At 41.5% G+C, this 25,198-nt stretch overlaps 1 protein-coding gene across 2 annotated transcripts in view; it reads left to right on the forward strand.

The window, feature by feature from the left end:
• ABL1 (ABL proto-oncogene 1, non-receptor tyrosine kinase) overlaps positions 1 to 25,198 on the forward strand; it is a 114,994-nt gene that overhangs the window by 78,059 nt on the left and 11,737 nt on the right. For both annotated transcript variants that reach the window (XM_074974019.1, XM_074974020.1), the window contains exons 2-4: positions 11,400 to 11,573; positions 12,357 to 12,652; positions 19,821 to 20,093. In XM_074974019.1, coding sequence (XP_074830120.1) covers positions 11,400 to 11,573; positions 12,357 to 12,652; positions 19,821 to 20,093 — 743 coding nt within the window. The remainder of the gene's footprint in view (positions 1 to 11,399; positions 11,574 to 12,356; positions 12,653 to 19,820; positions 20,094 to 25,198) is intronic.

Consider the following 25,198-nt stretch of genomic DNA (forward strand, 5'->3'; position numbering starts at 1 on the left):
TTTGCATTAATTACATTACCTTCCTTTAATCTTTATTAAGTCCCATATCAGCTGCTTCATTATCTTGCCCGATAATGATGTCAGGCTGACAGACCTATAGTTTCCCAGGCCATCACATTTTACCCTTTTTTAAAATTGGCACATTATTAGCTTTCTTTCAGTCTTATGGACCTTCCCCAGTGCTCCAAGACTTACAGAAAATCAACATTAATGGTCCAGCAAGTGCCTCAGCTAGCTCTTTTAAAACTCTTGAATGGAGGTTATTTGGGCCTGCTGATTTAAAAGTTTTAAACCTTAGTAGTTTCTGTTTAATGTCCTCCAGAGATACTAGTGGGATGAAAAGAGAGTTATCATTATCATATAATGAGACTACATAATCTTTTCCCCCCAAATACAGAAGAGAAATATTTATTGAACACTTCTCCCTTTTCTGCATTATTATTTGATAATTCTATGAGATCCATCTAGTAGTGGACCAATACCACTGGAGGGATTCTTTTTGTTCCATGCATTTATTTATTCATTCATATATATAAAATAAAACCTCTTATGATCCGTAACAATGCTGGCCATAGATTTCTTCTTGTGTCCCTTTGCTTCCCTTATCCATTTTCTACAATTCCCAATTTCTGATTTATATTAATTACGAAGAGTTTCCCTTTTCTTCCATTTGTTTTATTTATATATAAAATTTATTTTTTATAACTGCCTTCACTTCCCCTCTAAACCAGGTCAGTTTTTAAACCAGCCAGGCTGCCTTCCTCAGTTATGACTTTTTGGGCATCTGGTAAGGTATTCTTAAATTATTTCTAATTATCATACACATTTTTATGACTAAATTCTTCTTCCCAGCTCAGTTCCCTCATAATTGTTTTGTGAAACTGGCCATGTTAAAGCACTGTGTGTGTGTGTGTGTGTGTGTGTATATTTATTTACTAATTTATTAATTTATTTATTAGACCATGTCCTAACAGAAAGAGAAACTGACCACAGAACTAAAAATTAAGTGATCATGACTTGATCATATTTATAATGTCCAAGCAGAATAAAGTACAAACCAATAATATATATATATATATTATTGGTTTGTACTTTATTCTGCTTGGACATTATAAATATGACATAAATATGGACATTATAAATATCATCAAGTCATGATCACTGTTAATTTTTAGTTCTGTGGTCAGTTTCTCTTTCTGTTAGGACATGGTCTAATAAAGAGTTGCTTGTGTTGGCACACTTTTTGAGTTAGGAAATTGTCATCTATACTGTTTAAAAAATCCAAGGATGTTTTAGTACTGGCAGCATGAGACCTCCAGTATGTGTCATTCAAATTGAAGTCCACCACGATCACATAGTTTTTTCCCTACACATTATAGTTAGGTGCATAAGGAGATGGTCATCTAGTTCCCTATTTTGATTTGGTAGTCTGTAGCAGCCACGAATACCCCTGTTTTTATGGGAAGACTTGAACCACGTTGGGCCACCACTGTATTGCAGCTGGGTCCTTCATACAGTTTTTATAGTGTATGTAACACATAAGGCCCTAATCTTCCCAGCAAAAGTTACCATTGAGGGATGGTGATACAGCATAGTATTGCTCTAATTTTGCTGTTGTACAATGTGGTCTTACGTGTGTGGATACAATCAAACCATGTTAAAAAGATGATATGGAAATGTACTACAGCCTTTGTCTTTACAGTTCCAAAATGGGGTTATAACACAGTTTGACTTGGTGCTCACAGGCAAGACCAAATTGCTATGAGGTGGTCCCCTGATACTATAAATTATGTCTTTACTTCAGTTTCTCTAAAGCTGCATCTGTATACTCATTTCCTATAGTGGACTGGGAAATGAGTTTGGAAACAATGCTTAAAAACACTTCCAGCAAACTGATATCTAGATCAAATTTATTTCCCAGCCCGGGACAAAGCTGAAGTCAGCATCCGAAGATAATGGAAATGAACAAGCTTTGCAATTGGCAGTTTTAATGATATTTACTCTCCTGCTGGGACCAAGGAATCAGGGAATACAGATAGCATCATAATCCTGATCAGTTCTGCATCTCTCTTGGGAAGGGGATTGAAGAGTGGAAATATAACAGCATAACAGGGGAAAAAAATTATTCCTGCTATCCCTTTCTGAAGCTTAAAGCCTGATCAAGTATTTTAGATACCTTTCAATTCTGTTGCAATTTTAAGAAAAAAACTATAGTATATGTTCCTATGCTATTCCATTTCTCTCTGATGGTCACACTTGAGCACCAGGTTGGCTGATCCAAACCACAAATTCCAGAGAGACAGGTGCAAACCATTTGCTTATATTACACAAAGAACGAGGACATCTGTTCCACACGAGGACGTGATCATTTTGATGGAAGCAGCAGGTCCTCACCTGAGCCTATGGTCTAGTAAGACTTGGTAAAGAGCGCCAGGAGATAAATATTCCTCAAGGGCCATAAATTATGGACTGTTTCTCTCGAATCCTTACAAGCTGTGTGCCATCTTCTATTCCTCCCCAATTACCTTGCAACACAGTGTCACAAGACACCCACCCACACCCTCAGGATCTTACTGTGCTCTCCCTGTCTTAGCAACATGTGGAGTTACGGGGGAGAAAAAAGAGAAAGCAGGTGGCAGCCTTGTGCTTTCATGACTATCATAGACTACAAAGTCTCATTGGTAATTGAGAAATAAAATTACCATTAGTTGTGTGGGAAAACAGTTGCAGCCAGTTACTGCTGAAGATGCATCTCCTACTGCACTATCTTGTAGAGCTGAGTGCACTTACTTTCCAATCTGTTTGCCTAGGATGAGGTGCTAGTACAGAAGGGTGGTTTTGATTGGATCATGAAGGGATCCTTGCTGAGGGCTGTTGAACCTTGCTGGAAAAACTGTGATAGTGCCCACACTGGCAACCCCATTTGGTTGTGCTCTCTAACATTACCAGATGCTCAGCAAGGAAGAGAATCAGTGTAATTGTTTTGTGCTTGTGTTATAGGTGGTGTGACTCTGAAACTGCTGTTTTAAAACTACTGAACATTAGCTTAAATGTCAGATTTTCCCTAAATCTACATTGTTTGAATCATAGTCGAACAAAGCTGTTTGTTTTTGTTTTTTAAAGGGATTCTGGTTGAAAATCATATCTAAAATGAAGGAAGCGGTTAATTACTTACCTGTGTTGCTAAGAATACCTGGAAAAATCTGACGAACTGAATTGACTTTTCAGCACTGATGCTGTTTACTGTCTGCATTTCTCTTAGCTTGGGTAATGAAAATAGACCAATCAGTTAAGTTTAATTTGCAGTTAGTTTCATTTAACTTTATAGTCCTCATGCATTAGCACAATGCTGCAGTGTGTGGCTTGCAAGCACTATAGGGGAATGTAACAGAATAAACCTGTATTCATTCAAATTATTAATAAATTCATGAACATATTTTATAAAAACCTAATAGTCATAATTTTTGTTTGTAAAGACAAGACCTAAATCTTGGACATACTACTGTCAGGAAGTTTACTACACTAAGTTGAAACCACTCACTGTTATTTCTGTTGTGCTCTGTGTGTGCATCCGCTCATGTGTTGTTACTAAACAATCAGAAATGTCATGTCACACTGGTCTTGTATTACAAGACTTGAAGTTGTAGGAGACTTTTCTGTTATACTGATCTTTTAGTTTCTAGGAATGAAGATCATTGAAAGTCCTTTTTGCATATTTGTGAGTATGTGGTAGGGGTTGAGTATTGCTTCAAAGTGCTTTGCTCAGTAGGGATGGGCTTAAGCATGTGCTATAAGTAAGCATGTTCTTCAGTGTATTGATGAATTGGGACCTCTCAGATTTTTCCTTGTTTGATTAACTAAGTAGTTCTTAAACTAGTTTTAATGCTGATATTTCATTTGTGATTTAAGCTGGGCTTTTTTCTCTCTCACACATTTCCCACTGGGAAGACAATGACACTCAGTCCGGGAGTGTGTCTTCATAGCAAGCAGGATCCTGTGGCCACTACTCTCAGAACCTGGGTCTACAGACTTAAGTTCGCGGGGCTCATGCTACTTCGTTAAAAATTGGTGTGGAGATGCTCAGGCTGGAACTCCGGCTCTGAAGCCTGAAGATCTACACAGCTATTTGTAACTCCGTAGCATGAACCTATATACCCAGCTTCTGAGACTCACTGCTGCAGGATCCTGCTTGCTGCATAGCTGTACCCTGGGGGGCCAGCCAGTACCAAAGGTCCAGAATGTCAAGTATCTAGATTCAATACTATAGGATAATGGTGAACTCAGCAATGAACTTCTATGTAGAACTGGAAAGGCATGGACTAAATGGAGAGAAATGAGTGGAGCGATCTGTGATAGAAGGATGTCTATCAAACTGAAAAGGTCAGATCTACAAGACCATAATTAGGCCTGCACTTTTGTATGGCTCAGAATACTGGCACTGAGGAAGAGACAGGAACAGATCTTGAACACCTTGGAAATGAAAATGTTAACATGCCTGGATCATGTTCAGAACAAATGAATTAGGGGAAGTGTAAAAGTGGTACTAATTATAGAAAAGATGAGGAATCCAGGGTTAGTTAGTTTGGGCATGTCTAAAAAAGATCTGAAGAATGTATAGGAAGCAGGATGTTAAATTTAAGAAGTGGAGGATAAGAGAAGGTTCGGAAACCCAGGTATGGAGATTCTGAAGAACTGTTTCAAGACAGACTGTAATGGAGAAGGACTCAAGGAGCTGACCCCAAATGGATGGGACTAAGGCTAGAAGAAGACATTATTCCCACTAGGAAATATTTTAAAATGGGAGAAAAAGAAACATTTGTCATCAGCTCCACCTCTCCCCCTCACCCGCCCTTATCTTTGCCAGTTTGCAGAGGCATAGTGAGTACGTGTGCCAGTCTAATCTGAAAAATGGAGCGAGTCCATGTCCCAAATTGGGGCTGAAATATTCTTGCTTCCTTTTTTGGAAGGCTGCTGGTTATAATGCTATAAAGCAGAAGGCTTACTTAAACCTGTAAACATTCTTGAAAGGTGGAAAACTATTTTGTGCATGCTGGTAAAATCCTTTGTTTTCTAAAGTAACTGAAGATGTGATATCTAAACTCCTAGCCATCGGATTATGTGGATATTCTTTTCTGGTAAATTGTCATTTTACAGTTACACTAGACCAGCCTAGGGTTTGGAGCAGCCAATAGTCATTGTCCTATTCTTGGAGAGAGCTTCTCTTCATGCACTTCAGAGGTACCAGGCCAGATTCTGATCTCAGTAACACTGACTGAAATCAATGGATTTACTTTAGGCTTACACTGATGTAACTGAGATCAAAATCTGGCTTTGTGGTGAATGAATTTGGAACAAATAAAGTGCGTTAAGTGGCCACTGCTGCTCAGGGAAGCTCTTTCATTTTGTTTTATCCAATCAAATAATTTTGGTTGCAGACCAATAAAGCACGTGCATTCAGTTTGTCTCCTATCCCCTGGCTTCTCTTTTCCCGCTGATAGTTAATGCCAAGAGTCAAGAGTTCTTTGCCATGGTATCAAGGGGCTATAAGCAGAATTAATGTGATGAAATTAAAAACGGGAAAATGCCAGAAAAACACCCATCCTGATGATGAAGCCTATTAAAAACTATGGAATTGTCTCTCAGAGGAAGTGGTGGAAGCCATCGCACTGGGAAGAATGTTAAGCTTGACTGGAAAGAATACTAGAAAGTACACTGTGTGGCTCATGCCTGCATTGTTGAGAGAGGGAGGGGATGGAATAGAAAGCCTAACAGGACTTTTTTGTCAGAGTGTGACTGCTTTCACATTTCTCAGAAAATGACCGTAGTTAAATTCATCTATAGATTTGGGGCTGTGGCTTTTTTTTTCTTTCTGGAACTCATTCCAGCTGTCACCCGCTTGGTTAGTAAGGCTTGCTGTGTTATGTAAAATACTTATTGAAATTTATAAATTGTGTGTATTCTGTGGAAGCTCGTTTTTAATCTCTAGCGTGTCCAAGCCTTTTTTCTGACTGTGCCGATCAATGCAGGCTGCGTCTGATCTTCCCCTTGTGAAAAAGGGGAATGACTTTTTCAAAATGTATAGCTCAGCCAGCGGAGTTATGATGGAGCAAATGTGGAAGAGTGTGACCAAATGTGAATAAAATAGTTTAGGTTGTGAGAGTTTGGATCTATGCTGCTATTCATTTAGAAATAGGTGACACTTCAATTGAACATTTGTTGTTGCACTGACTGTATTAGACTAGACTAACAAAATGTTAACTAGCAGCGCAAGTTATGGTAAAAGCCTTTGTTGCAGAAGGTTATATGAGACTGTGCTATAAACTGGTTGACGGAACAGGCTGAGCATGAACTCGCTGAGTGGGATGGGTTATGAATTAAAACCTGGAATCTCCCTTCTCTTTGGAAGGTCTGTTTTACAGATTTTTTAAAATACAGATTCCATGAAGCGCAGAAAATCTGTGAGTGGCCACTAAGGAAATAGAGGGGATAAAGAGGCAGCTATTCCAACAGTCATCACAAAACTCAGGCATATTTAATCAACAGTATGCACAAAACTCAGGCATATTTAATCTTATTCAGTCTGTGTATCCTGGCTCATAGTAGAAGTTTTTGGGGAGTCAGGGAGAGGGGGAGTACTTCAGATTGATTGACAGTGTGACACAAGGAGATTAATAATCTATTCTGTGTCCTCCAGCTACTCCTTCACTCACATGACCATGTGAAAAAGTGCCAGCCAAGTCTGGAAGTCCATGGGATGTTTGTTTTGTTGGAAGATGTGAGGTCTTTTCCTCCCCAAGGGACTGCCCAGCTGTCAGCCTTGGACGCTTGTTATAATGCTGTGCTTCGCCTTTTGTTTTCCAGCCCTGTGCTTTAATTATTAAGGAAATCTGCTCACTTTGGTCTAGACCGGAATTCTTTGCATCCAAGAACTTTTCTTATATATGGTCTCTAAAAGTGATTCTCTACCTGAAGTAAGCAGTAATTAACTAGACTGCTAGGCCTACTAGATCTTTTAGTGCATTAACATGAATGAATGCTATGTGAGAGAGGGACTTCTTTTAGAAGAGATGAGGAAAGTATTTCACCAAATATCTGACTCAAAAGAACTGCAGCAACTTGTTTATTTAGTCTGTTTGTGGGCATCTTCCCCAGTACAAGGGTGCTATAAAGAAGCAAGTAGCCGTGTTGTTGATCACAGTGGAGATTTGTACTACAGTAGAGCCTTGGGGCCCCAGGCAAGAATCAGGCATCACCGTGCGGGACACTGTACGGATAGGGAAAAACAAAAGAGAGCTCCTACTCCAGAGAATTTATCACGTAGGTCTATGACAGGACACCACTGATGAGTGAAAAGAAAAATGGGAGCGCTTGGAGCACCAGGGACAAGAAGGTAGTAGTAAAGTGAGTTCTTGCAGAAGAAGCAGTAGTCTCAACTCACCACCTGCCTTGTCGTTGGCAGCTGACAACATTCAGTCTGCATCACGGCAGAGGTAAGTTATGGAGGGATCTGACTGGCTGAATGGCTTGGTAATGCGTTTTAAAGTTTTTCACCTCCCATCATTGGTTCTAGCCCAGAATGTTTGTGACTGAAAAGAGGGTTCAGTGCTTTACAAATACAGTGAGATATAGTCAGTGCCCCAAGATGTTATCTCACTTGGAGAGGTACAGTGTGGATATTTAAGGGATTTTGCTGTACAGTTGGAGCTGGCATTTCCAAGAGATGGAAACCAAGGTAAAAAGAAGGTGATTGTTCCAAGTGTAGGGAGCAGCAAGCAAGACAGGATAAAGGCCACTATCGACAGGGGAGCAGAGAGAGTGTAAAGGAAATCATTAAGGAAAAGGGGGAGTGGCAGAGTGGTGCTGATAGGACTTTTACTTCTGCTGCACACCCCAGTAGAAGCAGAAGCCTGAGTGACTGTGACAGAGAACTATTTTGTATCGATTTTAAGCCCCAATAGGAGAGAATGTGAATAGGTTGTGCTACACCTGAGTATCAGAACATAACATTGTCTTGCAGAGAGAGTTTTTAGACGTTCAGAAGTCCAGACAGGATATGCCTATCTCTGTGTCAGGTATGGATAGTTGAAGCCTGTTAGCTTTGTCTTATATTTCTTTCAGCTATTCTTAGTAAGTTAGCCCCAATGTTCTTGAATAGGCATTTCATTTGTTTGTGTGCTCTGTGTGTCTCCCATTGTAAAGTTCTGATAGCTAATGAGTCAAAAGATACCCAGGGAGCGGGGGGGTGGAGGGGGGTGTTCATCTTATGTGTATAGCATGTACTGTGTGATCTGTGCTGGTTTAAGCCATACTTGTACGGTCAGGGAGACTCTTTGATGTTTCCTATTATAATAATCTCCCAGTTTAAAAGAAAAGAAGAAAAAAAGGCCAGCCAACAGTTTAGATTGTTCAGTAGTCCCATTCTCCCCAATCCCCAGGCTTGTGGAAAGTTATCAGTGAAGGTTTGAGGCATACCCCCCAGAATAACTTCTCACAGATGGTGCTTGCAAAAACGTATTCTCAAAAAAACTAGTCTTCTAGACTTCAGTACTGTACGTTGCAGTTGCTTTTAATGTTTTGACAGTGTCATCTGATGGTGTGAAAATAAACAAGTAACTTGGTATCTATACATAATCAGTTTTGACATCACTGTGGACTGGGGCTGAGAGCAGGACTTTTGTGGGGCACTGTAGCCTCACTCCAGTATCCTGATTCATGGACAGGCCCGAGCAAATCCCCTGCTAGGCCTCAGTCACATTGTAATTGGAGGTGAAACTACCTTGGATTTCCTGCCTTCCTGTTGAACAGTCCCTAGTGGGAGGCATTTTCCTTCCTATCTGAGGTTATGGTACATCCCACAGCATAAATTGCACTGCTTGCACCATATTTGGGGGGAGCAGCTCTTTCATCATAGAACCACTTCTTACTGATGATGTGTATCAGTCACCTCCAGCTGTTTGCTGTCTGTTTATTCCAGGTGTTTACCAGTCTGATGATGTAACTCACTTTGGAGTAACTCCAATCAGTGCAGCACCCTGAGTTTGATAAGGGGAGCTTAATGGGCTTGACAAGATCAAAGTATTTTCATGGTAAAATGATTATAGCTTAATTTTCTGTTTCTTCCTTTATTGTCCCTATTAAAGCAGGCCTGGAGCATTAAAATATGTATCAGCATTACACAAAAAGGAAGGAAAAACAGGGCTTCAGATAGGCTTTTTCTAAATTTCTGTTGTTTTTTGACCTTTTAGCATTTTATATTTTTTCTTTTGTGAAGCAATATGATTTGACTTCTTGATCTGCTATATGAATATACTTCCCAATAGCAAGTATTTGGCTAAGAAAGTAGGCTTAATTAGGTGTATAGATATCTTTGAATTTACCCAGTCCAAATGATTATAATAAACTGTGTTAATACTACAGACTCTGAGCATGTATGTATCTATCTTGCTGACTTGCACCAACATGCTGAGGTTACTGAATTTTTGTCAGTTGTTGAATAATGTTTTTACCTCCACATACCCTAAAGCAACCAGACCTAACTTAATGAAGTCTGGATTTTAGCCATTCTCCGATGTAATAACAGTCACAGTACATTCACGCCCCACTCGTATGTAGTATCCCCTCTACATGGAGTTTGAAACCTTCCTTTCCACTAGTGTTAGTTCATTTTGTAAATAGCTCCCAGCTTGTTTCAAAATCATGTTTCTAAAAGTTTGGAGCGATTCCCAAATTACTATTCCCCACTTGCATCTGAGAAACTCCAGCTGGCTGTAGTAGTAATGGTCAATCCATAATCATTACTGATCAGGGAAGGGGACCTGAACAAAAGATTTCTTGGAGCTTCCTGCATCACAAAAGGGAGCCAGGGAGGATGTGAGAACTGGTATTTTCTTGGAAATGTAGAACAGTTTTCTCCAGATCAAGGGCCGTTTTCTCCAGATCAAGATCTCCCCATCCTTGCTTGGGCATCACCCAGCTGGAGCTAGACTCCAAGGCCTGCTCTACGCTAGAAAGGGTTTGCCAGTATAGTTTATACTAGTTCCTCAACCAAAATAAACAATACTGTCAGAGGGACTTTTTTGCTGTATAATTGCATCTATACTAGGGCTTTTTGCTGGTATAAAAATGTCATGAAGAATCATACCCCTAACTGACATTATTGTACTGGCAAAAGTTTGTGGTATACTCCTGGCCTGCGACGCCCCCCTCCAAGCTGCTGCCATGTGAACCCCAGAGAGAAAGGCTTGGAACTAATTTGTGGCAGCAGGGGTGGGGTTGCGTGTATGCTGAACTAATCCATTCTACAATATGAGGTAGAAGTTTGCAGCAGCTTGAAGGTTCTCTGCTGTGCTTGGACTAGCTTGAAATTTTGGGTTGCTCTTTCTATTGAATACTAGCAGTATAATGTGCCACTTTGTACAGGGGGCCTTGAAACTCAGTTTTCATTGTGAAGACCAGCTGTTGGGAATCTTTCCCTTGAGGCAGCTGAAGGCATCACAAACACCTACAAATGTGCAAAGAGTGAAAGAAAAATGGTCCCATCTCTGCTTTGTGCATGTCACCAGCTGCTGTCGGGGGAGAAACAGCCTTGTACTCTGAACTTGTTAGGTAAAATAATGAAGAGGGAGGGTAGTTTATAATTTTTTTAAAGTAGAAGTATTTGTAATTGTAACCTTGGTATACTGTGCCCCATAATCATTGTCCTGTGTGTCTTCTTATGATTTGGGATCGTTAATGTTTTTTATTTATTAGAAAAAATTAGCAGATTTACCTTTGTTCTTAAAAATATTAAATTAATAAATAAATCTGACATCCAGTAGGTATTTGAGCCAAGACAAACACCTGTCAGGGATGGTCTAGATCAGTGCTTCTCAAGCTATCTGATGGGGGGGACCGGCAATTTTTTTTTCCAACGTGCGCGCAGACCAGCAGCCAATGGCTTGCGGACCGGACCACCACTTTGAGTAGCACTGGTCTAGATAATACTTTATCCTGCTATGTGTGCACGGGACTGGACTAGATGACCTCTCGAGGTCCCTTCCAGTCCTATGATTCTATGACTTGCAAAGCAGCAGGCAGGCTACGTGAACAGAAGTTTATTGAGAGGTAGAAAAGATGTCTTCTCTCTTCACCATGCCTTTGGAAGGCAGGGAAAATGCATGTCACAGAAAAGAATGTGGGGACCCTATTGCACAAAGGTTTGCAATGAGAGTGCTCCGTATGCTCCATAAGATTTGAATTAAGGAATGACCATTTTTGCCCTCTGCCCATGTACATGAGGACCACAGATGTCAAGAAATGAAATAAATGAGAAACTCATAATGGGTGCAAAAAACAGATGGCTTTTATCTGCAAGATTGAACCTATTTTTTCCTTTTATCTTTTTTTCTCTTCTCCTCCAGAAGCCCTTCAGAGGCCAGTAGTATCCGATTTTGAGCCCCAGGGTCTGAGTGAAGCAGCCCGTTGGAACTCCAAGGAAAACCTCCTGTCTGGTCCTAGTGAAAATGACCCCAATCTTTTTGTTGCACTATATGATTTTGTGGCGAGTGGGGACAACACTCTCAGCATAACTAAAGGTAAGAGATCTCCAGGGGGTGCTTTAGAGCATCTTGACAAGGAACAAGAAAATGAAGTCAGTCAGGAATATTTGAGTTCATAATTCCTATGAAACACATCAGCGTAACCATTGTAGTGGAAATTGTCCTAAAACGAAGACACAAGGAAAGAGCCTTTTAAATGGGATAGTCTGCTTAAAGTGTGGATTGGGGGAAGAAAATTATATACTAAAATTAAGCCCTTCAATGGAAGCCAGGATTTAAAGCTGAATTAAACCTTAACTGTACTTTTAAAGTACTTTTTAGAGTATGGTCTGTAGCTTTATAACTGTTTCATTAAAATGCAGCTCTTCTCTGAAAAGTGACTATATAAAAATATCCCCTTCTCACTCAGAGGTTCTATACCATGTGCATACTTGAAACCACATCTGCTTGCCTTGCTAATCAATAAGTTTTTACTCCTTTTTCTCCCACCTGTTAGCCCTGCAGAGCCAATGTAGCTCAGGTAGAGTTTGCTGGATTCTATTCTGGTTCATGCATTAGCAAGAAAGTTGTTAACTTTAGGCCTTTAAATATACCAAGGCATTTAAGCACATATGTAACTTTAAACATGTGGGTAGTCCCATTGGCTTTGATGAATATACTTGTGTTTAAAGGCATGCACATGCCTAAGTTCTCTGCTGAATTAGTGCATATGTTCTGATTGCAGAACTTTGGATGGCGATGTGTGAGCCAGAAGGCACGTAGCTTTACTCTCAGATCCCAGGTTTGCCATGTCTAATTATATTTTGTTTTTATGTGAAGGTGAAAAGCTCCGTGTCTTGGGCTACAATCATAACGGGGAATGGTGTGAGGCCCAAACAAAGAATGGGCAGGGCTGGGTACCAAGTAACTACATCACCCCAGTGAATAGTTTGGAGAAACATTCCTGGTACCATGGACCAGTATCACGCAATGCCGCTGAGTACCTGCTGAGCAGTGGAATCAATGGCAGCTTTCTGGTGCGAGAGAGTGAGAGCAGCCCAGGACAGAGGTCTATATCACTGAGATACGAGGGAAGGGTGTACCACTACAGGATAAACACTGCATCTGATGGAAAGGTAGGAGTTAAACCTCGCAAATTGCAAAGGAAAAACCATTCTGTCCACTTCAACTGCTTGATGTAGAAAGGGCCCAGTATAGTTCCCACTGAAGTCAACTGAGGGTTTGCCATTGACTTCAGCAGGAGTAGAATCAGGTCCTAGATACAGACCTACAACATCTAAACAAAGAGCACTTCAGATGATGATATAACCATTTGTCAGCAGAGCTTTGGGAAAACGTGTCTCCTTTTAACAAGCCCCTAACAGGTGTTGGTATGTCTCAGTCGTGAAAACCTTGGGCCAGATTAATCCTGATGTAACTCCATTAATGTCTTTAGTGGAGTTATACCAGGAATGAATTTTGCCCCAGAGGTTCAAATAGCATAATTTGGGCTTAAAATGACACTATCAAGTTAAAAGTCATGTGTTTTAAAAATAGTCTCTTTATCTGTGTTACTAACAACACTTCAGGTTATTGGAACCAAAATAATTGTAAAGCTATCATGTTCTATCATTACAGAAACAAGGTGGGCCAGGCAGTATCTTTTATTGGACCAACGTCTGTTGTCAAGAGAGACAAGCTTTCAAGCTTACACAGAGCTCTTCTTTGGGTCTGGAAATCCCAGTTAAATGACGCTTTTAAACAAACTGGGAATCCCAGACCTGAAGAAGAGCTCTTTGTAAGTTCGAAAGCTTGTCTCTCTCACCAGCAAAAGTTGTTCTGATAACCCACCGTGTCTTTCTGATATTCCGGGTCCAGTACAGCTACAACACCACTAGATGTGCTATCATTGTTTGTTGCTTTTTGCCTTCTGTTCTTCATTTCATCTTGGATAATGAAAGGAAGGTTTAGCATTGTAGTTTCACTTTTGTATTGGCCAGTTTCTTGTCTCATTCACTTTCAGGTTTTTGTGCATTAGCAAGTGCTACTGTAATCAGCTTGTGAATGCTGCAGGGAAACGTTTGTTTTAAAGTGTTATTTTCCTTAGGTTTTTGTTTGAATTTCATCAAAACATTGGGGTTTGGAAAATGTTGTTTTTAATTAATCTAAATTTTAAGCCCTATTGGATCGTGCAGTGTTTCTTTAAATCCAGTCTAAATTGGATGTTGCAGTACGGCTGGGGGGGGCATGGCTATTGCTGTTCTCCATGAGGCCCTTTCTGCCAACATCTAGTAGTTTAAAGATCCCTTGCCATTTAAAAATAGATACATTTTAAAAAATCAGCCACAAGGGGTTCCATGGTCCTGGTCCAGGCCAGCGTTCCTTTGCCCAGTAAGGGCCTGTTCCCATTGACATCAATGGCAAAACTCTCTGATTTCACTGGTGCAGGATCAGGTCAGTAAAACAAACTCTAGTTTCTGCAATGTTGAGTACTTAATGACTTCTCTATTTGTCTAACTCATCACTGTGTAAAACCATTTAAGACACTTCAAGTATGAAAGAAGCTTATAGAAAAGCAAATGTTCTTTAATGAAAATGCTTCTTAGCTGCTCTAATTAAAAGCTTTGTAATTAGGGTAATGTTGTAAGGTTTGTCAAGGCAATGTATAGGTACTGTGGTCTTTTCCTTTTCCCCCTGCTCTTTTCTCATTCAGGATGCAGCCAGGCTGCACATGGTTGAAATTAGCAAAGTGAAATGGTCTGTGTTATGTACTTAGAGTTTATCTATATAACACTATTTGTGGCAAGCTGGGGTTTCAATCCATTTCGGATTAGCCTGCCGCCCGCTATGTTCCCATGTGGATCCATGCTGCCACTGTAGCGCTCTTTGTTCTACCACGCTTTGAAATGGGAGTGGATTAAAGCATACTAGGAACTTTTTTATTGCATGGCAGGCTCGTGCGAGGTAGATTTATGTCCCAGCTTGCCACGAACTGAGGATATGTCTACACTGCATTGTAAGCCTGGGTCTGTGGAAACAGGCTTATAAACTCAGTGTTTCCAAGCCCGCACTTGAGCGTCCACACTGCATTTTAAACCTGGGTTATAGTTGCTGGACCTGGGTGTCTCAGCCCTGCTAATGTGTCCATACTGCACTTCTCAGACCTTCTGACTCAGGTCTGCGGCTTGAATTGTGTCCACACTGCAAAATGACCGGGCTTGGACCAGAATCACAGAGGGACTTGGTCTCTGATCCTCCCACTTTCCATAGTGTCCTAGAATCTGGGTCCTTCGTGCTCGTATTTGGACAGAAGCGGGGCTTGGGCTCCAACCTGAGTCTGAGCCTGCAGTTAGTATGCAGTATAGACGTACCCTAAGTGTTCATATAGACAAGCCCGCTTAAGAAAGTTAAAGGATGATCAGGAATATTATACTTTCTCTGTGTCTAGAAGTTTAATGTTGCTTCTTTCCAAATTGGTACTGGGGATGTGTGTTGCTTGCTTATGAAGATGTTGAGCCAGATCCTCATATGTTGTAAATGAGCATAGCTCCATGACCAATTAACTGCAAGATGTCGTGCCACGTGATCCCCATTGTAGCATTTTAAGGATTTGGTACTTGGAAGCTTGCATCTTGGCAGTGCTGTTTATCCCAGGAAACAATCAAGCAGAGCTCAGGTGATCAGCTCAAATCTATACTACGCAGGTCAATGATTTCTTTTCCCCAGAGTTGTTCTAATCAACATTGTTGAGAATAGGCACAGACAAGCAGAATTCATTAAAACAAACCTGTAGCTGACAGTCACATGAAATCCAAAAGCTATGGCGGGGGAGGGGAGAAGGTAATGTGGTCTCTACCAGGGACAGAGCTAATGTCCAAGTCCTTACCAAGTGAAATACTGGACTGGCCAGGCCAGGCCAGACGCTTGCATTCTGAACTGCTGGGTATCAAACTGTATTAACTACTCTGCAGTAAATCATCTCTCTCCTAAAGAAAAAGCAAATGGCAAAGCCCTTCCCCTCAACTCTCTGGGCATCTGGGGCCTTCTCAGCTTGCTGTATCATTAGTCAGCCCATCTGAGGAATTTAATACTGCAAGCACCACAGTTAGGATGAATGGCGGTGGTGGGCTCATATCCTGTGACTGAGTGAACACGGTGTCAGGGGAAGGAGGTATTACAAAAATGTGCGGAACAACTGCTGCTTGGCATACAAATGTGCCTTGCATAGCACAGCTTTTATTCATCTTTTTTCCAAGGGAAAATAGAAGGGTATAGGAAGGGGTCAGATAGAGATGACTACTTTTTAATTTTAGCACCATTTAGATCAAACCCACTGGTGTTCAACAGCTTAGAAAATAAGATCTTCAAGAAGTTTTCTCTCTACTTTCCACTTCACTGGCTCATCTTCACCCAGACCACATCTTCTACTTTACTTTAAGGAAGGTATTAAAAGTGTCCCTTCTTGGCTGGTTGGCTCAGGGCAGCCAGGTTCAGGGTAAGCCCCTTCCGTACTCCAGAGAGTTTGATTTTCCTAGTTTGGTTGCACTTGAGGCCAAGTCTTCCTATTCAATAACCAAATCAAACAAACAGCATTGTGGAGCTGGCTTTAAAATCTTGTCATTCTCAGCATATAGGGTCACAGGACTGTGCATCTTATATGGTTCTCTCTGTTTCCTCTTGGACTTCCCATGAGTGACCTTGATGGAAACCCATCACTGAAACCCTGATGCTTTTATCATGACTACCTGTGCACTTTTCCTTTTGTGGTGATGTTTATATATTTTAATTTTGGTTTTGCAGTTGTGGATGATGAAATCTGTTGAGGTTAAGTATGCATCAGAAAGCAGGGGGGGTCAGCCCTGGAATCCATTGAGACTTTCCTGGGAGTCAAGATAAAAAGCCATAGCAGAGAAGGGAATGCAGTTTGGTGACAGAAGCTGCAGAAGGGCAACTATTCTGTGCAGACAGAACAGACAGGAGACCCTTGAAGCAGGGCCAGCATCACAGGGTTTCTGAGGATCTACAAGAATTATCCGGGCAACGTATCAGCAGTGCAGCCAGTAAACAATTTATATGAACGTTCCATGTGACCCTACACATTGCAGAAGCCTAAAATCCATTATGTCTATACAAGGACTGCTGTCAGCAGCAACAGAGGGTCCCTGGTGCAATTTCTTTGACAAACAGGTTGGGTGAATATTTGGGGAAAGAGGTCTGAGGAAGAGAGGTAGCTGTGAATATTTGGTCAGAATGTTTATGTGGCTTATTGCATAGCATAGCCATTCGTAGCTGCTGTTTGTTTCATTTTCTTCTGATGCATGCCACAAATTCCAGATGTAGATTTGAACACATCAGCATAATTCTGGTTTCCATTAGTGCTGATGGGAAGTAAGGCGTTCAGGATTGAATTTAGGATTTGAGCATCAAGAGGATAGAAAAGCCCTGTCTACAGAAAAGTTGTACAGTGAAGTTTTTGTTTGGGATCCATTCATGAATAGTAAATTTTGTGCATGCAATAATGTGAGGAAGTGTGGTCTTGGGATCTGAGGTGAGGACAGAGGAATCTGAAGATCTATTTCCTGCTTGGCTGTGGACTCTCTGTGTGACCTTTGGGAAGTCATTTTAACTTCTGTGTGTCACTTTCCTCATCTGGATGTAAAGAAACACTGTACGATCCAATTTGGCCTAAAATTTAGATTAATTAAAAACAATATTTTCCAAAACCCAGTTCCAACAGAAAGGTAAAATGGGCATATTATCTGCCACACAGGAACATTGTGCAGTTCAAATCCTATATATAAAGTGCTTTGAGACTGTAAAATGGAAACCAACATATAAGACCAAGATCACCGTTTTTTAATGCAAAGGGATATCAGCACACTGTATGCCAGAGGGATCTTGAACTATCGTCTAATTACATTCTTTGTTGCACCCATCAGTGTGGTATCTGAACGGTTAGTATCAGAGAAGTTGCTTTCATACAGATACTATCTGCTTAAAACAGTGGTTGTAGTAGCTTGGAATAGTTGATAAAGGAGTCCTAGTCCAACTAGGCTGCTCTACTAAGAGCTAGCTGTTTCTTGCTATGCTGCATTGCATCATTTATGTCGGTTCATTTTTCTATGTGTGGGCCAAAAGTGCTTTCACCTCTTCTATTATGATGGTTTTTTCACACTTCACTGAAGAATGTTGTCTTGACTTTTGTAGGGGTTAGAAAATGTCCCCTTTTGAGCCAACTCTGCCTTCTGTAGATACAAACTTCCTGCGTGAGCCTTACCAATGGCAAAGGCAGCTAAAGAAAAGGAAGAATAAGGGAATGTAGATCTCCACAGTTCATTGTGCAAAACTCCCCAGCTCAGAATGTCTATATGCATCCATTAGTCATTGTGTTATCCGCTGAACGGTTAATTTTGTGGCTTCAGTTCAAGTGGTTTTATAGAAAGACTAGCAGTTGGGCATGCATGTATGCCTCTCTTCCAATAGCTCAAAGGATTTTTCCTCAGAGGAAATGCCATTTTAGGCAAGGATTATGGCCCCATATCAGTGGAGGAGGGTGTCCCTACAGCACAGTTATCTTCTAGGCTCCAAATTTTGCATAGATGTTACATTTCCCAGAAACTTTACAGAGGACAAGACTCCTGTAATTCTTGTTTAGCCTGAAAGATAATAGATACAAAGGGCTGCAACAGCATAACGTATTTGTGACTCATCCTGTGGTACAGAGACAGACAGACAGAACATGGGGCCATCGCTGCAGATTACACATTTCAGTTTTGCCCTCTGGGTTATGCTGTGTCTGTTGAGCTTTTACCTTTTTTGCATTGTTTCAGATAAGTCCCTGGAGCACTGGAAGCTTCTGCCCATTGTGACTAACCTTAAGGGTTACTATATGTATTTAACCATTTGTCTGACCCATTTGTGTGTTTCATGAGATTTTGGGGCGGGGGGTTGGAGGAATGCTTCTCTTGCACCACAAGGCTTCCTCATTTTATGCAACTGGTGTCTGGTTTCCCTTCTCCTTATTCCCGATCTCTTCCCTCTCACACCTTTTTCTAACTCATTCAGACAGACATTCTGTCATCTCTAGTCCCCAGCCCTCCCCCTGCTTGGGTGCACTGAACCAAACACAGATCCAGAAAGCCAGAGCCCGCACAGTGCGATTGGCAGGGTTTAAACTAGAGACTACGCTACGCCTCACTTTCCCCATCTGATTCTCTTCAGCTTCCCTGCTGCAGATGCATCTCCCTTGTTTGATAGGCACACTACTGCTCCTCCCCCTGCTTTGAATTGGCTCCATGACAAGGCTACATCCTTCAATCGAAAAGAGGAACTCTGCCACCTTCAGCCTGTTGCTTCCAGCGCAGACCAATATGCTGGTGCAGTGAAATGTTCCCCCTCTCTACTTTGGGGATTATCAGCATCCTTTTCCCAAGTTACCAGCTTCTATGAGCCCAAGGAGTATAGAGTTGGGTTGGAATTTGAACACTGGGAATGCAGTGTGTTACTCTTGAGTCTCTTGCCCAGCATTATTAAGGGATTTTTCGTTTCAAAATGCATCAAGCTTGCTAAATGTGTAAGAGACCTAGAGAAAGGCATGTGCAGCATTCTGTTAGTGTTCCACAGAAGGCTCACATTCAGTGGCAATGATCTTACATCCGTGTAGCATCTCTCATCCAGACAAATCTGAAAGTGTGTTGTTGCTCTGCAGTGATCACTGGATTGGAACAGCCCAGCTGTTTAATGCCACACAGCAGCACTACACAATCTCATAGCACAAGAGTGAAGAGGCATATGGTGTCCTACTGAAACTTCAAAGGGAATTTAGGCAGGTAGAATGTCGTTACCCAAGTAGAAATTTGGTCAGGACATTGGGGCTAACAATTCCACTTCTCTGAAAAGTGAATGGGATCTTAAATGACCACAAGTGGCCAGGGCCTCCTTTGAAAGAGAACACTTCCAACAGCAGCAGGGTGATCCGCAACACGATTCAAGGCCACTGGATCCATACTGACTCAGAGGAAAGACTGTTGCCTGCTCAGTCATCTGCACCAGAGGTTTTCCCATCTGAGTGTTGGTCATTCTCAACTCTGCTTAGCTTGGGAGATCTCACCAGATGGCAGCTGGAGGTGGTGTGGCTGGAGGTGGTGTGTCTGCCGGCCTACTGTAAGCAACAGTAAAACAAAAACAAACTATAATATCAGGAAAGCAAAATATAATGTGTCTGCATGTTAAAGCCGTTTTATCAATACCCTGTTTGTGTTGTGTGAATGAACCCCCCCTCTCTCTCTCGTGGTTGCTTTTCAGCTGTATGTCTCCTCAGAGAGCCGCTTCAACACTTTGGCAGAGTTGGTCCATCACCACTCGACTGTAGCAGATGGGCTCATCACCACTTTACACTACCCAGCACCCAAGCGCAACAAGCCCACTATCTACGGAGTGTCTCCAAACTATGACAAGTGGGAGATTGAGAGAACTGACATCACCATGAAGCACAAACTTGGAGGGGGCCAGTATGGAGAGGTATATGAAGGAGTCTGGAAGAAATATAACCTTACAGTGGCTGTGAAGACCTTAAAGGTAGGAACTAAAGCTTCTATTCATAGCCTTCCAGTTGGAACGCAAGTTTTATGCTACCCCTTCTTAAGCCTGGCTATTGGATAGTGGTCTCTGTCCGTCTTCCTCCGTCAGGGTCAGATGATGCAAATTGTTGGAAATCCTTCCTTTGCTTACATCTGGTCTAGAACATCTGTGGCTGTTAGTTAAGTGCATTTGTCAGCCTCTTCTAATTATTTTATGTTTATATGAGAGTTGGACCGTTTGTACTGTTAGAGCCCTACAGATCTGTGGATATCCACAGACTAGATTTTGTATCTGCACAGGGCTCTATGTATTGTTTTCCAAGGCTCCATCTACACAACAATTACAACCAAGTCAGGGAAGCTGCTTACAATGTTGTTCTGACTTGTAATATAGGCAGGACTTTATTGTGTCCAGTAACCAGGCTAAAGCCTGGGATATGTGTGTTTCTCACATTTTTGGGAAGGAGAGCTGCAAAGGTGAGGTGTCACATAACTGACACAAATTGGTAAAGGTTACTGTGGGATGTGAAACAGACAATGTAATTTAGAGATCATGCTTCACTGGTACTTCAGATACCTTAATTGTTCTAGTCACATCATGTGCCTTTCCCAAAAGACGAGCTCCTTGTGCACCTAGAAAATAGGCATTTCAGTAGCTGTTCACTGTTAAAAGATTTAGGATGAGGGGAAGGAACTTTCTGGATTAAGTATCTACAACCAAAATAGATTAGACTCTTAGTGGCTTGGACTGGAAGTCAGAGAATCAGGTTCTGTTCCTGCCTCTGCTACTTAATCTCTCTATGCCTTGGTTTCCCATCTGTGAAATGGGGATAATACTTACCTAGCTCACAGAGGCATTGAGGTTTGATTTTATAAACCAAAAAAAAAAGCTCATTGAGATCCCATAGTGCCTTCCATCCACATAGCTTAAACTCTTACTATTAGGAATTCAAACGCAAGCTTCAGACCATGCCATCGTTGCTGGAGTTGCAGTGTGGTGTGCTGGTACGGAAACAATAACAAATGAAAGCTTTCATGTTGGAAATCATGAAATGGAGAGGAATGTATATATGCTTTATGTCTGTGAATAAAAATGCGTCCTGGACCTGGGGAAAGTGATCTCTCTCTCTTTTTTTTTTTTTTTTAACCCCTTGAATTCTGACTACCAGAGTATTCCTGAGTTGTTATGGTTTCAGAAGATGATCATTTGGGCACTTAACTGTTTTTATAACACTCTGTTTGTTATTAAGTGTTACTGTTCCCCACTTGGTTTCATCCAAAGAAAAATAACACTTCAAGTCCCCTTTCCTCTTTATTCTATGGAGAGAGTGACACCTAGTGTTAAAGTGTGATTATATCTCGTTTGCAGAGGAGAATGCTGGGAAGAACTCTTCCTTGAACCCCATAGTGTTGCTAGAATAGGGATTTGACAAGCAGAATGAAATGTCTATTTAAAGGAATAATGAGAGACCAGTTGTTTTCCTGAAACACTGAGTTTATTGTAGCCATCTGCAATCTTGCTGCTGATGTGGTATTTGAGGGTTAAGGGGCATTTCAAAGATGTTTTTCCCCCCTTACCTCAAATAATTTTGCATTCCTTTCTTGTTTGCTTTGATGAAAACCTCTAGCAGCAAAGGCACAGTGTATTATTCCATAAAATCTCCGTGTTTGTGCGTCAGAAAAAGCTACCTTGATAAGGACCGTGACTGTTTCAGATACTCCAAGTAAATATTTTATGACTGAAAATGGTTCATAATGTAATCCAGAGCAACACTCTCCCCTGGGAAATATTCGAATACCCTAAAAGAGACTGAAGAAGCACTGTAATCTGAAATTATGCACACTAAATCATACTTAAAAGCAAATTCATAATCCACCTTCTTTTAAATCCATCAGTCTACTGTCAGTCATAATCCCATTGGTCAATCTTCAAAGTTTCAGGGAATATTGTAATACCTCACATTTATATTCCAACACCAGCAGGAGGAGCCAAGTGTTCAATGGCTTCTTTAGGGAAGCCCAAAGCACTCTTTTTATTGTCCTTTAAGAGACTATTTTCCAAAGCTCTCTTGCTTTTCCTTGTCTCCCTCGATGCCCCAGATCTGCATATTAGAAATAATAATGAAAAGAAAAACTAGGGGGAAAATGTCCTTGGTTCTTCTGATATCCTTCGTGCTTGATGAATTATTTTCCTTGCATCTCACTCGTTTGTGACCCAGCCTCCTTTAAACTGGTTAGGAGTAGCTCAGAGCCTGCTGAACCAAATACCACATATACTCGATCATAAGACGGTTTGTTTATAAACCGACCCCCCACACACACACCCCCCAAGATGGATAAGTAAAAATGGAAAATTTCTATGACCCATTCGTAAGTCGACCCTATAATTCAGGGGTCAGCAAACTTTGGCTCCCGGGCCATCAGGATAAGCTGCTGGCGGGCCAAGATGGTTTGTTTGCCTCGAGTGTCCACAGGCATGGAGGTAAACCTAAGTAAACAAACTGTCCCGGTGTGCCAGCTGCTTACCCAGACGGGCCAGGACAGCAACCGGTGGGGAAATTTTTGGGGAGGGGGAGAAGCTGGGGGTCAGGGGAGTAACCCCTGTGACCACGCCCCACATGACCCCACCCCTAGCCCGGGACCCCCACACTCTCCCCATCCCATCCCTTCCCACCTTATCTGGGGAGGGCCAGGGGAGGATGTCTCTGGCCTGGCTGGAGCTGCTCCGACAGGCTGGGCAGCACGGCCCCAGCCTGCTCTGGGGGGTGGGGCTGAGCAGCATGGCTGCGGCCTGCCAGCCCCAGAGCTGCAGCTGCTTCGGAGGCTGTGGGGAGCACAGCATGGCCTGAAGCGGAGAGACTCTGGCTCTGTTGGCTGTGCTGCCTCTCCTTGCCCCCTCTGTTGCGGGGAGGGGCTGTGTCCCACCTCTCCTGCTCTATACCTGTTGATAAGCTGACCCCCTTGGCTGGTACTTCCCTTTTTTTACTTAAAAAAAAAAAAAAATTGGCTTATGAACGAGTATATACGGTAGTTTATACAGAGAGAAAACAAGGGCCCAAAGTGACGTGGTCTGTGCTTCTATCACATATAATTGCATGGTGCTAGATAATCTGTTAGTGCTTGTGCATTTCTCACTAGCATATTCCACTGGAAAATCAAGGTATCCTAGCCAGAATGTCCTGTGTATTGAGTATTTTAAGACCCCAAAATAACAGAAGCCAGTGTTGTTTGGGGTTGAAAGAATACTCACTAGTGAGCTGGCTATTCCAGTTTGGAATCAGTTTTAAAGCAATGAGAGGAATGTCATATCCTTTCACAGAGCACTAACTCACTTCCTAGGTTTAATTCTTGCAGAGCAGCCTCTCAGTAACTGGACTGATGGTGAGCATTGCTATTGATCAAAAAGTGTTCTGTTTGTAATATAAGGTTATAGTTTTGATGCCATATGCTAACAAAAAACAAGAAATTTCAGTGTGAAGGCTGAGGCACTTTCCTTATTTCATGTACTTGGGTATAGGAATGTCACACACAGATCTGAGATAACAGAAACACAGTGTTATTGGTGAAGGATAGCTCAGGGAATGGATTGGCAATTGGAGACAAAGCTTTCTAACTTCTAGGCCATTAGTTTGAATCCAACCTGCTGCTGATCGTGACTAAAAATTGTCATGTGAGGCCACTTTCATGGCCCATTGTAAAGTGAGCTGATCATCTCAGTCCTTTTCATAGTGCAGAGAGATCTAGTTTACATCTATCACGACTGACATAATGAAATCCTTGTTCATTTCCTTAGCAGAGAGGCCAGTGATTTGAACTGGTCATGCAGCCTTAGCTACCCTGGTACCTCTGGAGGTGATCTCTTAAGGTCAGGGTTGAGATATATTACTGTGTCGTGCTGCTCACACTGCTGTACCTGATCTGCGGTGTGATATAATTGGAAATTGAAATTGGATAAATCTGGTACCTTTCATGAACATTAGATTCTCAAACAAATAATTGTTACAGTAATTCTCTGTTTGTTTCTTTTCTGTTACCTCTTTCTTTGAGGGATAAGAGATTTAACACAAAGGAAAAATTGCAATCTTCTGTACAGAATGATCTTGGTGGAGTTTACATATCCAGCATTAGATAAACAAGTATTTAGGATCATTCTGAAACTCTGATTAACCCAATTTCGTTTGCCAAAGGAAATGGTTTAAATTTCTGTTCCCAAGAACGTCACAGCTGTGTAGTATTGACAGTGTCAGGAAACTACAGCTGCCAATTAAACAGTACCAATTCGTAAAGGAACAGTAAATGATGGAGTGAAACCGTTTTAATAGAACTATCAGTGCTAACAACGAAATAGAGTACCAGCTAGGTCTACAGCATCAGCCATACCCATGTTATCAGCCTTACCAGCAGCAGCAAATCCCTTGCAATCCCTCTTTAAAACACTTCTTCTATGAAGCCTATCAGCATTAATCCACCAGTGAAAGAAACATTGATATAGAAAGAATAGTTGTATTTACAAGTATATTTTTGAACCACTTCGAAATGACCTTTTGGCCTTCCAGTGCACATTTGTTTTGGAATATATATTCCTTCAAATAAAGACAGTAGCTTCCTTGTTTTGTGTAATTGCGAGCAACTTAATGACACTCAACAAATAATATGCAGCAACATCTAGCCAGAACATTTACATCACAGATTAGTCTCTAAAAGCCAGGAACAAATTCATAAGCCATAAAACCTGCACTTTTCAGTTGTGAAGCAGCCACCGTCAGTTGTCACTGACCCAATCAACAGAGATGACTCTGAGTCCTTGAAATGGTGGTTCGTAATAGATGCAGGTAGCCTCAGGCATCTGCATGTGTAGCATTGTGCCTTTTGTTCTCATCTGTCTTCTTGCCTCATTCACCTTTTGTCACCCTAGTACTATTTCTTGTGGCATGAGCAAGTGCCGTCAGTCTTTTTCTAAAGATGGGAACTCTAAATGGGCTTCTCTAAGCAGATAATCTCCCTGCAGGAGAGGGGCCTACCACAAAAGGGGAAATAATTATTTTGTGCCAAAAGAGGCTGATGGTATAAGAATGACAGTAGACCAGTTAAACAGAGGATCGA

This window comes from Natator depressus, chromosome 16 (genome assembly GCF_965152275.1).
Source record: "Natator depressus isolate rNatDep1 chromosome 16, rNatDep2.hap1, whole genome shotgun sequence".
Classification (NCBI taxonomy): domain Eukaryota; kingdom Metazoa; phylum Chordata; order Testudines; family Cheloniidae; genus Natator; species Natator depressus.